Source organism: Nanorana parkeri, unplaced genomic scaffold, assembly GCF_000935625.1.
Source record: "Nanorana parkeri isolate BGI_ZX_2015 unplaced genomic scaffold, ASM93562v1 scaffold1577, whole genome shotgun sequence".
Lineage (NCBI taxonomy): Eukaryota > Metazoa > Chordata > Amphibia > Anura > Dicroglossidae > Nanorana > Nanorana parkeri.
Window position 1 is genome coordinate 35,907 of NW_017307845.1, and position 17,339 is coordinate 53,245.

Below are 17,339 nucleotides of genomic sequence, written 5' to 3' on the forward strand. Positions count from 1 at the left end.
GAAAGCTGCAGCTTATAATGCACACTATAATATTGAAATCAGAGTAAGAAATTTCAGTACAGGAGAGGAGCCTGTACAACTGTGTAAGACTGAAGGTAAGGCTGGAATTCAGCTTTAACCTCTTATAACTGTTGTAATTTATTTTGATCAATCAAAACAAATCATGATTATAATCATTCATATGAAAAAACAACCTGTAAAAACGTAATATAATTGTTGTAATTAGGGATGTCCCGATACCACTTTTTCAAGTACAAGTACCCCTCATGTACTTGCTGATACCAATTACCGATACTTTTTTTAAAGGGACAGGTGACTTTAAATGATCCATAGTACAACTCCATGTTATGTACTATGGATCAGGATTTAACCTATTCATGTTAACAGGGGAGAATAGTAAATCTATTGCTGGAGTGTAGTGTAGGTGGGTGCTGTATATATGTACTACATATACATTACACATGTCCAGTACATTATAGTAATAGAAATACAGCCAGCGCTGTCCCAGCTTCCCTCATTCACAGTTTCACTCTGATCCTTGTCGCCACACGCAGTGCCTCTCGTATTTGGCGCTGGGCAGGATCGCTGCATCGCGTCTCGGTGCTCAGCTTGTGGGAGGCACTCACAATTCTGCCCTGCTAACGTGAATAGGTTAAATCATGATCCATAGTACATATACAGTACACATGTCCCGTACACTGCAGTAATAGAGTTACAATGCACTGCAGCAGTAGATTTTTGTGTAAACAAGAACAAAGCCCAGGCCCTGTCTTACTGTTGCCTCGATCACGGTGCCTCACGATTTTCCTCACACGTGAGGACGTCATCGTCGATGAGCTGGAGAGGAGCGTCACTTCACTGCTGCTCCGGTGGGCGGCTCTCCAGGTGGGGTCCTAATTTAGGTGGCCGGCAACTGACTGCCGTGCCGCCCACCGGAGCAGCAGTGACGCAACGCTCGGTGCAACGCGGTAAGTTAAAAAAAAAAAAACTTGTCAAAAAAAAAAGTACTTGTCAAAATGCCCTGTATCGGTCCCGATACCGATGCTTGTATCGGTATCGGGACATCCCTAGTTGTAATCATGTATTCCTTGGTCATCCAAATATCCTGGAGTGTGCTTTGCACAAAGGATATACACAAACTTTGGATTAAGAATATTGATTTATTGTTTGGATTGATTTACATCTATTGATAATGATTACACTTAATGAAGTTAATGTATATGTGCACTGGAGTATTATACAGCAGTATATTATACCTGATGACACCTGTTTTCAGAAAAATGGACACCTGGGGTATGTTTGGATCAAGTTGCTTTATTTTATTTGATTTATATACTGTGATTATTAGTATCGGTATAGCTTGATTTGATTTAGAGTTCTGAGTTTATTAGCGCAGCACCTATATTTAAGCATCCACTAATCCTTTTTTTTGCCAAGTATGGTTGTAACTAATTCTTGCCTTCTGTAATACATAGTTGTTGTAGTGTATATAATATCTATACATTGATATAGTTATTGCTGTAGTGCATATAGATATCCAGTATCAGTGGTGCATGTATGGTACATTGTGGAACACTGTATATATTTGTTATTGCAGATTTCTAGAATATGTAAAGCTACCAATGTTGAGCATCTGATTAGCATGCCTAAATTAAGAAATGGAGGCTGCCAAACTTAGATTTAACATTAAGCTTCTTGCATTAGCTAGTTTATGCTAGCAGGTCTACTTTTTACTATGCTTCACTACCCACTAAGGTAGACCTTTACAATCAAAATCATTTTATCATACTACTGTATAAAATCCACATTAACCCCTTCGTGACGGGAGACGTACACTGTACGTCCCGCCACAAAGGGACCAAATGACTTATTTGCTGCACTAGAAGGCTGGTAACCGCTGAGAATCAGCGGTTACCATTCAGTAATGGATGTCTAACTATCTAGGCATCCATTAATGAAAGGGTTAACCTTTTTCAGACACCCGGAAAAAAAAGTGTAAAAAAAATAAAAAATAAGGGACAAATAAATGAATGTATGTATTGCATTTTTTTTTAGCTGTGCTGGTTTTGTTAAAAAAAATACTACAAATCAAAACTGGGAAAAAAGTGTTTTTTTTACGTTTTCTCCTCTTTTTTAATATTTTATTTGTCCTAAGTGAGGCGTTAGACACACATAGGGCTATATATTTATATCACATATCTGTCCTCTAAAAAACAATATATTATATGTGTGGGTGCACTTTGTAAGAAAGTATATTACTGACGTGAAAGAATCACACAGCAAAAATGTCAAAAGTGTGTCAGTCATTTACGAACAGAAACAAGCTCAGTACTGAAGGGGTTAATCTCCAACTTCTTATCCATCATATAAAGGTTGTTGATGAGGTTGGTCACTAATAGGTCACTGTGCATAGTTCACAGATTAAGTCACCATAGGTAAATATAAAGCCAGCAATGAGAAAATGTTATTGTCTCACATAAACTTTTATATTCTGACAGAAGAGTGGCATAGAGTTTAATTGTGCCAAGGACTTGAGATTTTTAAGTTGAACTAAATAACTGTGGATCAGAGTATCAGACTCCGGCAGGATGCAGTTGGAAGGACTTTTTATCTCTCTGGTATCACCTGAGGTTCTAAACTTAGTATATGAATGCCAAGGGCCATGTGGAAATTTGACAACATTCCAAAACACTAATGTGTGCAAGAGCTCTTCAAAAAAATGACATCAATATAAGTATCATATTCAAAGCAAAAAAAAACAATAAAATTCCATCACTATGATGCCCAATCTGCAAACTTTTTACAATGATAGTACCTTTCAGCAGCACACACAATCTGACAGGCTGGGACATCAGCAAATATTTCAGGTTAGGTAAGCAGGCATGAGGAGGCAGCACATATATACAGAGGTGATTGGAGTTGATGAAAGCTATTCATCCGGTTCAGATTTCCAAAAAAAAGGACATTACCACCGTTTAACATGCAATTCGACCAGGGGGAACTTACTTGTGCACTTGCAAATGCTTAAGTTGGTGTGATCCTCAACCTTTGGCATAAACTTTGAAATACAATCATTATAGTTTGTAATTTACTTGTAATTTACTTGTGATGTAAATACTATATCATTCTCAAATGTAATCTTAATATCAATTCAGATGCTAAACAGTTACTCCATAAAACATTGTTCTGAAATCCAAATAAATTCTGAGATAACATTCTAAGAAGCCCTTATACTTGACCCCCTCATACCTGGACCTTGCATTAACATGACAAGAAATAAAGAAGATTCAGCAACAGCAGACAGGACTTCCTAAGGTGGTGCATGCTTCCTTACCATGTGACCAAGAAAAGAAAGATGCAAGGAAGTGGCAACTAAACTTGAAAAATATGCCCACACTCCTAAAAAAGGAGGATCTTAGTAAATTGTCTGAAATCACCTCCACTCTAAGCCTTCAATCCACCAGGTGCCTGATCAATGTTCTTTGTCGATTTACCCTGCCAGCCCTTGCTATTGCACTAGCAGTGCAGACAGGAGAACCCACTCTACAAAAGGTTTTGATTGCCTTTATCCAAGGAAATTCCTCCATAACTAGACAGATCACATGCAAGGGTTAATGAAAGAGGTGCCCTTTATTAGACTAAATTTTTACAAAATGAGGGAACGTACTGCAGCACTAAAAGGTAGACTTAGAGGTTATTATTGCTTCATTTAAATTAGGACTTAGAAAATAGAGTGTATCTGAGTGTTCAGGGGACCACAACTCTGTTGAATCCTAGCTAAGTAAAACTGGAAGGGAAAGAGTCCATAGGGTGCCCACTCACCCTCTAACTCCTGGCCACCCCCCCAGGACCACTTCTGATAAAGTTCCTGAATTATAAAGATTGGGTAACTATCCTCTGAAAAACAAGGGGACTTCACACATCTTACCATAAACAAATCAAAGATCTCAGCATTTCCTGACTTCTCCTTGAAAGCCCAAAAACAAAGGGCACAATTTCAAGATGTTAAATACTGCTTATGCTTACTACATATTCCATATGCCTGCTGTACCCAGCCAGACTGCATGTAGTATCAAGAGGGGAAACCCTATTCTTCACCATTGCTTTAACTAACCTGTACCTGGCTAGATCATAACGAGAAATCTCTTTGGCTAACTCTGGCTAACAGCCCAGATAGTTGCTCACTTGAGTTTTTACTACTTTCTACATCTATGCTATGGCTTTCCTACATCTTTTATGGGTGGTTACCATCTACACAAGATGTATGACTAACGTTTTCAGCTACTCCTGTCTCTTGAGACACCAAAGCAAGGCAGTATACTTAGCTCTCCATAGAATTGTAGGTCTGTAGTAGCTACCCAAAACAAACTCTTTCAACTTGCTCAGCCTTCTTAACAATCAGAGACTACTCATGTAGCAGACAAATTTGTACCTACTTTATTATCAGTCTACGTTTATCAATCTATGTTTACACTTTACTTTAATGAGCAAAGTAAAAAAGGATTTCGGTAATATCTTGTAAGGGAGTGTAAGGGGACTACATTAACTTTTAAGAGAAGAACTACACTTCATAGTCCACGACTACATCACCTGGTCAAGAAGGAACCTGTAACAGCCCTTGAGGCAGGAGAAATGTCTAAATACCCTTTCTTGCCTACAGTAACAGTTTTGTTGTCATATGCAAAATATTAGACAAGTTATCAAGGCTATAATTAGTACACCCCACTCTGCCAAAATTATAATATAGAGGAAGTATTAAAACTAAAAATAACTTTTAAAGGTGCAGGTGGTACAATATGTATATAAATTATATCCTAATATTACCCTTAAAACATTTCAATTGCTACAGGAACAATTTGTGTTACTGAGACAGAGGCATTTTACTGCTATTTTCAATGCCACCTCAACCTAAGCACAACAGAGATGCATTTTCTACTATCCAGAAGCCGACATGATTCAAACCATAGCAAAGCTCAAATCCACAAAGGAATTTGTTTGCTAATTGAATAATTAATTTATTTACACATATTTAATTAATACCACTTCAACATTGCACTGGAATCACAATGTGGGCAGTATATCAGAGATCTCTCTAACATACAGAGACTCACTGAGCTCTTCAACCTTCATAGCACCCATAGAACACCTCAGCTCCTCTCTAGTTAGATACAGAGACAAAAGTAAACAGCACAGCGCTCAATAAGGTGTTTCTTCACATGAACGTAGCAGGAGCGGGCTGCTGTCCTCGAGGCCACCAGGAAGTATCCTCATAAACCATGTAAAACAAGAAAAGAGGGGACAGCGCCCACTCCTAGTAAAAAAGATGTTTTAATGGTAAATGGAGTGCACATACTCTAACAAATCACTACTCACATTTCGATGAACAATAAATGGCACACATAAATCAAAAGTCGACCAGAAGGCTAAGCTTCACACCCTTACTGTAAATAGAGTCCTAAATCGAAACTGGTCTGGTGAGGAAAATCTGTATTTGAAACATGCACTGTAAAATAAAATACATAAAGAAAATGGACAGCCCCTTTATAATAATCAGTATTTTTAATAGCTTATCGAATAATCTTTTTTAGGTACAATGAACAATGTAGTTATCTGAAAAGCTGATTTGTTGACTTGACAATTACAATAATCTAAAAAAAGTTCTAAATTTAGCATCGCTTCATTCTAGAAAAATAGGTGGTCTGAGTTCCAGTAATCAGAGATACTCCAGTGTATGTACAACTGAAGATATAGTGCTGGGGCGCCTAACTAGTGAGAGAGGAGGTGGGATTAGGGGACATTTAATTTGTCAAAATGTCAAATTGAAAAATAATCTGATTTTAAAAAAATACTCTGAATATGAGGTATGTGAGAATTCCAAGAGTTTCTGTCAGCATTATGAGATAATGGGGGTGATTTACTAGCCTAAACACACACACGCACCAGGTGCGTGTGCATTTTTACACAGCAAAACGTATTTATCAACCAAACACGAGCAACGTGTCACATTTTCACGCCGTTATGGCGAGTTTTTATGTATTTACGTACGTGCGCGTCATGTAGCATGCGCCATAGGCTACACGCCGCTCTAATAGCGGCATGCAAGTCTCTAAAAGCATATTTCCACTAATGCCATATATGGAAAAATCATGCACATGATGCATATATAATGCTGCTTCACAGTTTAGACAAAAATGGTTAGCTCATGCATTTACATTCCTGCATTCATCAACGCAAGCAACACAACTTTAATTTACACAACATCACCTTGCAATTCATGCAGGGCTTTGCACAACACACCTGCTGGGTGTGTACACACTACAAAGGTGTCTAGATTCCACCAATAGATCATGCTGGGAGGGAACACACTACAGAGGTGTGTACTTGTTCGTGGCGTGTTTATAAGGTTAGTAAATCAACCCCAATATGTTAGAACTCTATAAAATATGTCAACATTTTGAGATATCTCAAAAATAGTATTCCAGAATAGTACTTTGGAGATTTTCACATATTAACTCAGCATTTTTAAATATGTCTCACATTTCTGACATACTACCTTAGAATTCTGAGATGAGGCTGTTTTACTAAAGGATTTGAAAATGTTCACACAATTGTGTGAAGATTCACTACAATTATCCATTTATATGACAAGGAAAACCAGTTTACCTTCAAATTAGATAACCGAAGTGATTATATACACAATTTATCATGCAAATATTTGCAACTCCTTCAATAAATCAGCCTAATTTTTGCAGAATTCAAGATTACATAATGAGGTTGATTTACTAGTTGCAAATGTTAACACAATAAGTAGTTTGAATATTCACTTAAAATTTGTTTTCACATAATTTGATAACATAGTTACATAGTATTTGAGGTTGAATAAAGACATTAGTCCATATGAGTCTTATCATGTGTGTCAAACCCTTTTCCCTCCCGAGAGTATACTGAGGAGAAAAAAGCGCTCAGCGCCTCGGTCCTCTCCTTGTCGTTTGTGACTAGCTTCACTATTTTTATTGTTATAACTGAAGTGAATCTTCACACAATGTGTGAAAATTATCAGCTTCTTTAGTAAATCAACCTTAATATGCCAGGAGCCTGAGAAAATGTGCCAAAAATCTAAAACAATTAGATGGAGTAGTCTGTGATATTATCTCTGTAGACTGTTATAATATGCCAGAATTCTGGTCTGTTATTTAAGAATGAACTTTTTGCTCACCTGGCCCAAAGATTCTTTCATACTGTGGCAATAGTATTATCATTTGTTAACTCCATAACCTATGTCTTGCTATATAGCTCTAATTGGCATGCTCTTGCTTTGCTGTCTATGCCTTTTCTACTGTTTTGGTGTGTCCTATAACCTTTGTGCCAAATACTATGTCTGTTGTCCTCTCTCTGTTCCATTGTTGATTCCTCTTATGATCTGTTCACTGTGTTTCCCTCTAGTAAGGTCTGGCAGGAAAGGAAGATGGCGAGTGTTTAGTCTATCGGAGGCAGACAGTCATGGAGGACACTGGGTTTAGACACTCGAGCAGCAGCTGCCTCAGTGAGTCTTATTATATAAACTGTAGCAAATTAAATTTCTGCTCATTTCATAAAATTATCTATCAATTTGCGTAAAGAAGAAATTGTACACCAAGTTCCATACAAATATGCATATGCATACCTTTAGCCCATATTTACAGTCGTGCATAGGGAAACTGCTTTTCTTTTTTTCAATTTCACTCCATCAAGCATTGCATTTCAGAATAGAACTTCTAATGTAGAATTTATGGACTAAAATTACTTTCTTTTTTGCTTAAAAGTATTAACTCTGTAGAAAGGTTTGTTACATTGCAGATGAGACCATTAATAATTTCAACTTTAACTGCAGTAATCATAGCCTATTCTGTATCTTGATAGAGCAGTCCTGATCACACACAAACTCTAAACCCAACTAATCAGGCATCTTCTTCTTTGCAGGAGGCTTTAATACTCCTGCTGCTTTCAGCAGTCAGCAAACCTCATATACTGCTTAAAGGAGAACTATGAGGTGAGTGACTTTCACTGAACCTCATAGTTCGAGCCGACGTGTGACAATGAAACTGTCACACGTCGGCTCAATAGATCGGGAAGTGAGCGAACACATACCGTCGCTTGCTCACTTCTTGATCATGTCCATGCAGAGAGCTGTGACTTTCACTCACGGCTCCCTGCACGGATACCCCCCTTCCCGCTCCGATCCTCCAACGCTGACTGGCGGAACGGACAAGGGAGGGGGTGGGTACAGCTGGCTCTGCCTCTAGATAGGCAGAGCCAGCTGTCAATCACGCAGCTGGGTGGATCTCGACAGTAATGTCAGGATCCATCCCGGCTGTGGCGGTCTCAGTATACCGCGAGCTGTAGCTCGCGATATACTGAGCTTTGGGTCACGGGAGGACTCTAGTTTATCTCCTCCTGTGACCCTTAGGAGAACTATGGGAAAAAACACTTACCCCATAGTTGTCCTTTAAAAAAGTAAGCTATATACAAGTCACTACAAGCTTATGCCTTATTGCAGTAGCTATAGAAAATGTACCTAACAACACAAATTATGATGCTGAGTGTGTGTAGGCTTCTAGTTATGCGTGTATGGTCAGTTGAACTACTACAACCCCTTACAGAGTCGTCAAACACGGTTTGGTTCTGTATTGTACGAGTAGAACATCCCTTCTCACATCTTGATTTTGTTGTTTTTTTGCTATCCTTTCCTGTTATGCTGTGCAGATACTAATCATGCAGGGTCCCAAAATGTCACTGCTTTCCAAGACTTTTTCTATCACAAATGTCACAGTTTACCAGTATTAATGGGGATATACTAATTGTAGCCTACAGTTCGTAGAAAATGTGAGGCTAGGAACCCTTTGGCTTTTCGTCTTGGGCTAGCCATAGATGATAGAGGACCTAGAACTTACCTATAGCTGCCTGGGATCTGCTGTCAGTTTGACAACCAATGTCTCAATTTGTTTATCCAAACTGCTGTGAGTATCTCAGTCAGCATTGATTGCTGTAAACAGGTGTTTAATTGTCGGGGCTTCTTAAAATGTGCATACACTATAGTTAGCTACAGCTGCCACAAGCAGCTTATCAAAGCGTATCTATTTTTTTAAACAGGGGTTGCTGAAGTAACCCTAAAAATAGAAAAAAAGTAAACTCAAGATTAGCCCCTTGTTTTCCCTAACTAGGCCTAACAAACCACTTCTTCTTCTTGTCCCCCTTATCTTTGCTTTTTTTCCATGTTAAATAAAAGTCATACTGTTAATTCTAGTCAGCATTCCTCTTTGCTGCTCATCCAGTCTCTGCCTTTCCTACGCTGTCAAGGTGCATGACCAGAGGTTCTGCATTATATGTGAGGGCATTAAGGCCCCCGCCCACATCCCCAGAGCATGGGCTGCCAGGTAGCAAGGAATAAGGTAAGTGTCCCTCTACTCTACACACAAACAACCTAGACTAAACTAGGGGCACATGAAACATGTTAATGCTGACTGCAGTTTAGCTTTACCTAAAAGGTTTTTCTGTGTTTTCATTACTTTTTTGTAGCATAATACCAGATTAAAAAAAAAAGTATGAAAGGTACAGATGGATATGGAGCTTAACTGGGTAAATACAAATGGTTGCATCACACTGGGAAGGAGAAGGACTAGGAAATCTCTGCAAACACTAAATAGACATTTAAAAGGGAAAATAACAAATGTGATGAGATAAGACTCTCTAACCTGTCTGATTGTCAGTGGTGTATGCACTTGCCCAGGTCTGGCCACATCGCTCTAGCTTGCTTGCATGCACTATCAAGCAGAGTGATATCCCACATAGTTTGGGTACAGCATCACTCACCAGAGACCCTGGAGGTGGGAGACAGTGGCACTGGACCTTTGCATCTTCTTTCAGGTAAGTAACGAATAAACACCATTTTTAGGGGTCCTCACTACTGACAATCGATGAACAAGGGCACTCACCACTGACCACTATTGAACAGGGGCACTCATTGCAGACCTGCAATGAACACCTCTGCTCACATTCTTAAATCTTATTTTCATTACAAGGAAGGTAAAAACCGAGCTAATTGTAATATACGACTCAACGCCTAACTCCACTTAGCCTGTTTTTTTTAGGATGTTATTGTCCTGGAGGGTCATATACATTTAATGTCATAGCCTGTTTAAGCCAAACTGAAGATATAACAATGTCAAATATTGCATTTGTTTGTTAAATAGCACTGCATTATTAGTTAATTACAGAGATGCTAAAAAGCAGGGGAGCCCTTCGTCCTTAGAGCCTCCCAACTAGTACAACAGAACATATCATGTTCAGTGAAAGAATGATAAGAAGGCTAGGGTATTATTGTTATCTTAGGGATGCACCAATACCTTTTTTTCCAGTACTTCCAATACTTTTCCACAAGTAGTCGCCGATACCAATTGCCAATAAAAAAACATTTCACAGGTAAAATTTTTATTGTTTTGGTAAACATATGACAAAACAGACAGCACAAGAAAAGTAAAATCAGCAAATCACATTTTACAGACAGTCAGTACAAAAAAATAAAACGAAATGTAAATGAAATACATACATAACTAACAAACTGACTAAGCAAACTAAAGCGTGGATCTCAAATACCATATGTAAGCAGAGAAAGTTGGAGCCACTAGTGGGCCAGTCTATAATACTTGAACCTGGGGGGGAGGAGGAAGGAAAGGGGGGAGGGAGAGGGGGGGGGCTCTGCCTCATTATTAAGGAGAGAGAAGGGGGATGTTCCCTAAGTACTTTCATAATGAACTAGAAGTATCTGGAAGACACTGGTTCCCACATAATGTAGAGCCTATCTACAGAGTCCTTCAATTTCCACCTCAGCCCACATCCATACTACTGCACAGAGGGTGCAGGCGGGAGCAAAGTCTCTCCGCCCGGGCCCTCCGGGGTAAGTCCCCTAGCCTCCAGCCATTCTCCCCAAATCCGATCAAACTTGCGTGCACAGTTGCGACTCATATAGGTCAGCATGTAGAGAGGGAGCATTCCATCAATCGTGTGTAACCATTGCCCCACCGTTGGGGGGAGGCTAATTTCCATCTAAGGATTAGTTCCCTGTGAGCGTAGAAAGCTACATGAAATATAAGCAGTTTCGTGGCCCTAGTCGTTTGCAGGGCATCGCCAAACCCTAGCAGGAAGATCAAGGGGTCCACCTCCAGCTGCAGACCAGTCACCGCGTTAACAGTAGATACGACTGATTCCCAATAAGGTCTGAGTCTGCAACACGAACACACCATGTGAAAGAAAGTGCCCACCTCAACAGTACAACGAGCACAGTGTGCATCAGCCGCAGGGCCGGTGCAAGGATTTTTGCCTACACAGGTGAAGGAGCATTTTTGCGCCCCCCCCCCCGTGCCCTCAGACGGCTGCCTATTAACTGCACTTGTAGTCAATTAACTCTGCCTCCCATCAATATTAATACATGTCTGTACCTCGGTACCGGCATGGATGGGAGTAGAGATCCACCGATACCATTTTTTCTAGACCGAGTACATCAACTATAAAGGACTACAAATACAGTTCCCACTCTCCCCCACATCCCCTCTGTTCCCATATCTCCCCCTCTAGGAGAGCGGTGTGGGGGCGGAGACAGCGTTGTCACAGGAGGCTGAGCTCTCCTCCCGCACCGCTCGCTCAGCCTCCTGTGATAGCGTGGATGGAAAGCGGGTACAAGCAGTCAGTGATCAGTGATCGCTGAGTGTTTGTAAATAATTGAGTACAGAGTATGGTTATCCTCAATTATGAATGAATGGGAAGTGATCTACATCACCTCCGGTTCATTCATAGTTGTGGTTATAGTAAACATACTCTGTCCTCATGTTATCAATGATCAGGATCACTCAGTATAGAGGATTCCGAAAAAGAGAAAAAGAGATTGAGGGCTCTGTGTCCTCAATCTTTTTCTATGTAAGTGACGCGCTGGGCTCAGGAATAAGCGACGCGCCGGACTCAGGAATAAGTGACGCGCTGGACTCAGGAAAACAGTGGACTTGGCAGTAAAAACAGAAGAACACTAAGGCCTTGTACACACCAAAAGCGTTGCGTTCCAGAGCGGTAGCTGCTGGAACGCACTGCGATCGCTCACGAAACTTCCCCCTGCGTTCTGGGGCGAAAGGGGCGTGGTGGTGCATTTAATTCAATGGCACCGCTTCCATGTCCTCCCCCCTGCCCGCAGTGCGATCAGATGCGTGGCAAAACTTTGCCTACATTCCGTTGCACTGCAAACACAAAAAATAGGGCTTGGTCAGATGCTCTGCTCCTGCAGAGCCTACACTGGAAGAGCAGGAAAGTGCTTCTCGCTGTCCACAGTGACAGGCCCGGAGCCTCCATGCTGCCCAGCGCCGCAGCATCTACCATCGATCCGCCCTGTATAGCCCCGCCTCCGGTCCCGCCTCGGCCTCGCCTCTTCCTCCACCTTGGGTTCCATCGCCAGGGCAAATAGCCCAGGCAACAGTGGTCAGCCCTGTCTCGTACCACGGCCCAGGCCGAAGGGTCTTGAAAGAACATTATTAATACGCACTCTGGCAGTCGGGGAAGAATAGAGAAGCTGCACCCAGGCCACAAAATGACAGCAAATCCAAATCTGCGAAGGACAGCAAGTAGATAGGGCCATTCGACAGAGTCGAATGCCTTTTCGACATCTAGGGAAGCCCCTGCCCCAGCGATGTCCGAAACCTATCCACATTGGTATAGAGACGTCGCAAATTAACATCCGTCCCCCTATCGGGCATAAACCCTGTTTGGTCGCCATGGACTAGCAGTGTAATTACTGAGTTGAGCCGGTTAGCTAACATGTGAGTCAGGAGTTTAACATCCACATTTAAAAGGGATATTGGGCGATAGGACAAACAGTGCTCAGGGTCTTTCCCAGGCTTGGGCACCACCACTATGATTGCCTCCATCATAGGAGGGAGGAAGAGCGCCCGAGCGGAAGGCCTCCCTGTAGGTATCCAAAAGGTAGGGGGCAACTCCCTCCGCATGAGTCTTATAGAACTCCACTGGGAAGCCACCCGGGCCGGGCGTCTTACCGGTCTTAAGAGAGGATATTGCCAGTGCCAGTTCCTTGTCAGTAAAGGGCTCGTCCAGTGCGGTACGGGAGACCGCGGGGAGGGTCGGGAATTCAATTGAGTCCAAGAGGTCAAGATCAGAGTAAGTCACCCTCGTAGAAGGAGGCGAAGCAGGCAGTGATGCTGCCAGGGTCTGTCAAGATGGACCCATCCAGGCCCACCACCCTGGAAACACTGCAAGCTGCTCCATTCTCCCCAACAAGCCAAACGAGGAGTCTACCATTTCGCTCCCCCTCTGCAAATAGTCGCTGAGCTTGATAGAGTAAGGACTTCCGGGAAGCGTCTGTACGCAGCAGTAGCATATCCCTGCATGCACTCTGCATATCTGAGTATACAGCAGGGTCATGAGTATCTGTGTACCTTCGCTGCCGGGGCCTGGGCCCGCTGCTCGGTCTCTGAGAGCTGGAGGTGGATGCCCTGTCTAGTCTTCCTGATAACATACTGATATTGACCTCGGAGGAAGGCCTTAGCCGAGTCCCACACCATCTCCGGGGGGGCCTTCCCCTGATTCAGGGCCCAATAGTCATCAATGGCTGTAGTATTATGGGCCCCCACTCTCTCATCCGAAATCCAGAATCTGGAGAGGCGCCATAAGCGGTCAGAGGGGACCGAGGAGGCCGCTACACATACCCTAAGCTTCGCAAGGACCGTGGGACTAGCAGAGCACAAATCAATTCGTGAAAAGGACCTGTGAGAGGCAGAGTGACAGGTATATTCCCGAGACTCAGGGTTCCACCAAGTCCACAAGGGAGCTCGCCTCCGCCCAGCGGGACAACTCAGAAGCAGCGGCCTCCCCCGCCCCGATCCAGGCTGGGGAGGGCACCATATTAAAGTCGCCCAAGATGAGCACGTCATCAATAGCATAGCTAGCTATCAAGGGTAGCAATTTATTTAGGACCCGGATGGAAGCCGGTGGGGGTACATACAAACCCACCAGCACCATCTCGAGGTGTTGGAGCGTGCATAACAATATATCGGCCCTCCGGATCCAGCCTCATCTAGAAGGTCGAATGCGACCATTTTATGAACTAGGATACTGACCCCCTCGGGCATAGGACGAGTAGGTAGAATGATAGTAGTGTCCCACCCAGGCTTTCTTCAGACTGAGGACTCTGCTACCCAGCATGTGGGTCTCTTGGAGGATACGGACGTGGGGCTTATATGAGTTAAGGTATTGAAACACCAGGGATCGTTTAATCCGGGAGTTGAGCCCCCAGACATTCCATGAAACTATAGTCATATCAGACATGTTAAAGTCGGGGCTATATCTCTAACAGAAGCGAAACGTCCCAGGCTGGATCCATCAGGGCAGGAGCATTCCCAGCACACCTCCCTCCCCAGAAGAGTCCCCCCATGGAGCACCAGGTGCCAGATCCACATACAACGAAAGCAACAACAATTACATTTTGCAGACAGTAAAGAAATAATAACCCCCCCACATCCCCCAAACGAGGAAGTGCCCTGTACACCAAACCATTCATGGCAACCAGCCAATAGGGCAAATGTCACACAGTAAGTGAAACGTAAAGGAGTCTAAAACATAGGAGTCATCCACCCCTAGAACCAGCAGATAGACCCCGTGGAACACCCAAATCATTGAGGGTACAAACTTAGTTACAAACCGTATGCAGCAGAGTACGTGTGCAGAATTAAACAATTGTCCAGGACCAACCAATATCAGGACCTGCACCTGCCTGGCACAAACCCGGTCCCCCAGCTTTGGCATCAGCCCCGGGACTCCCCACCCCTCCGCCCCCCAGTGCTTTGGAGCAGCAGCGAAAAATTTTCCTGTTGGGAAAGTCAAAAGTCAGGAGTAAAACATATAAACGAAAAATGAGGTAATATCAGAAGGTGCTAGGGTCGAGTCGCCTCACACAAGATCCAGGAGGGTGGGGCAGCAAGCCCGTGGTCAACAGCAAATGGGGTCACAAAAATGGAGACAGGGTCTGTCTTCAGGTCTTAGGCAGATGTTCAAGCCACTTGAAGGCCTCCTCCGGGACCATAAAAAAATGGGTAGCTTCACCGCCTTGCACACGAAGACGCGCCAGGAACAGCATGCTGTATTTGATCCCCCTTGCTCTCAGGGCAGCCTTGGTGGCATCAAAGGATTTACGTTGGCGCTGGGATTCCACTGAATAGTCAGGGAAGATGAGTAGCTTGCTATTTTCGAATTTCAGCTCTCCCAGCGCCCTGGCCTCACGCAGGATCTCATCCCGGTCTCGGAAGTTCAGGAGTATGAATATGAACGTGCGTGGGGGAGCCCCCGGGGGGCCTTGGAATGAAGGCATGCGGTGGGCCCGCTCCACCGCAAAGAAGGCAGAAAGTGGGGCCTTAGGGAGTAGGGAGCGGATCAGCGTTTCAACGAAGGTAAGCGGGTCGGGGCCTTCCATCCCCTCCGGCAGCCCCAGGATGCGTAGGTTACTGCGCCTATTGCGATTTTCAGCATCTACCGCCCGAGACAACAAGGCCTTAACCTTGGTCTGTAAGGTACGGAGAGAAGCTGTATGTGTGCCAACCACATCCTCCACCCCACCCACTCTGCCTTCCACCGTGGACATCCGATCCCGGAACCGGTCCAGGTCCCGACTGAGTATACCCACATCAGCCTGGAGATGGTCGATCTTAGTAGTGAGCGTAGATTGGCATCCAAAAATCGCTGCCATCACCCCCGATCCGGGAAGCAGGAGGCCGGTTTGTCAGCACCTAGGTGAGCGTTCCACAGGTCTAAAATTCACAGGATAGTAGATAGGGTGGCGGAGAACAGTTCTCACACGTGCGCTCTGGTCGCCATCTTAGACGCCCCCCACCAATACATTTTTAAGTGTCATGTAACCGTTTTTCTAAAACTGTGCAGAGTCGATGGTGGGCTGTGCGGGGTCTCAGGTGGCCTCAACAGGGTCCATGATGGGCTGTGTGGGGTCAAAAGTGGCTGTGCAGGGTCCCAGGAGGCTGTGCAGGGTCTTAGGGTGGATGTTCGGAGTCTTAGGTGAGCTGTGCAGGTTCTATGGTGGGCTGTGCAGGGTCTCGCCAGGAGTCCCGGTCAGTCTCGTGGGCAGCGTGGTTACACAGGAAAGAGGAGGAGGAGATTTGTGGCTGATGCTGTAAACAGGTTCGGCGATTCACAGGAAGGCTGGCACTCTGGGGTAAACTAAGAATTAGTTATCCCCATCAGAGTGCCCTCTTACACTGGTTGTCCCCTAAAGAACCCATTCACACTAATGCGGTTCGTTAATCGCATGGTTTCACGTGATTAATACATGCTACCACACAATCCCCCCGCAATACCACACCTTGCGGCTGACCACATTGCGGCTGAAAGGTGCGTTTGGGGTGCCATTTAAATTAATGGCAACGCCGCACTGTAACGCATTGGTGTGAACAGACTCTTAGAGGGATGCTTTATATCACTGTTCTAGCATTTGTTAGTAGTTCTCAAGTACTTGTTAAAGAATAACATTTTGTTTCAACACAAAAATAATCAATACAAAGAGTACCAAAGAAACAAATAAGTCCACAGCAGGGGTAGTTCCCACCAACCCAAACAGAGACAATGAGCATAAACGTAATTATGAATAAATATAGAAACAGAAGCAATCAAAATACAGTCTAATGTTTATTCATAAGTCCCCACGTACCTTAGTTATGGAGCCGGGAGGCAGAGCTGGGAGAAGCCAGAGGTGGGGTTAGGAGGAGCTGGGGAGAAGCCGGGGGTGGAATTAGGAGAAACTGCCAGACAGAGATGGCTTCGGGCTGCAGGAGAGGACAGAAGACCATACTCTTTCGTCCTCCTTTAATGCTGGGGCAGAGAACGCACCTCACATCATTGGTTGCTAGGAACGCCAAGGTCCTAAAAACCAATGACTGAAAAGGAGGGGGGCATGCGATTGTGGTCTGGATACAACCACAATTGTTGTTATTATACAGGATTTACATAGTGCCAACTGTTTGCGCAGTGCTTTCTAATATAAGCAGGCCCGGATTTCCCACAAGGCCACCGAGGCCCGGCCTAATAAGGAAGACGTTGCCGTTACAATACAAATAATTGTCACTAATAATGCAGAGTTAATCGAGGATATTGTAATTGGGGAGTCATTGGGTAATAGTGATCACAATGTGATTTATTTTTAATATTGAACACAGAAAAGGGAAGTGTACTGGAAGGACTAGAACCCTAAACTTCAGAAGGGCCAACTTTGATAAGCTGCGCAACCTAGTGGGGGAAATAAAATG

The 17,339-nt window shown here is 43.7% G+C and overlaps 1 protein-coding gene across 1 annotated transcript in view; it reads left to right on the plus strand.

The window, feature by feature from the left end:
* The window catches only part of LOC108798877 (protein CLEC16A-like), a 102,247-nt gene that overhangs the window by 29,933 nt on the left and 54,975 nt on the right, over window positions 1-17,339 (plus strand). Inside the window, exon 2 of the mRNA XM_018570687.1 lies at window positions 7,448-7,543. Coding sequence (XP_018426189.1) covers window positions 7,501-7,543 — 43 coding nt within the window. The 5' untranslated portion in view covers window positions 7,448-7,500. The remainder of the gene's footprint in view (window positions 1-7,447; window positions 7,544-17,339) is intronic.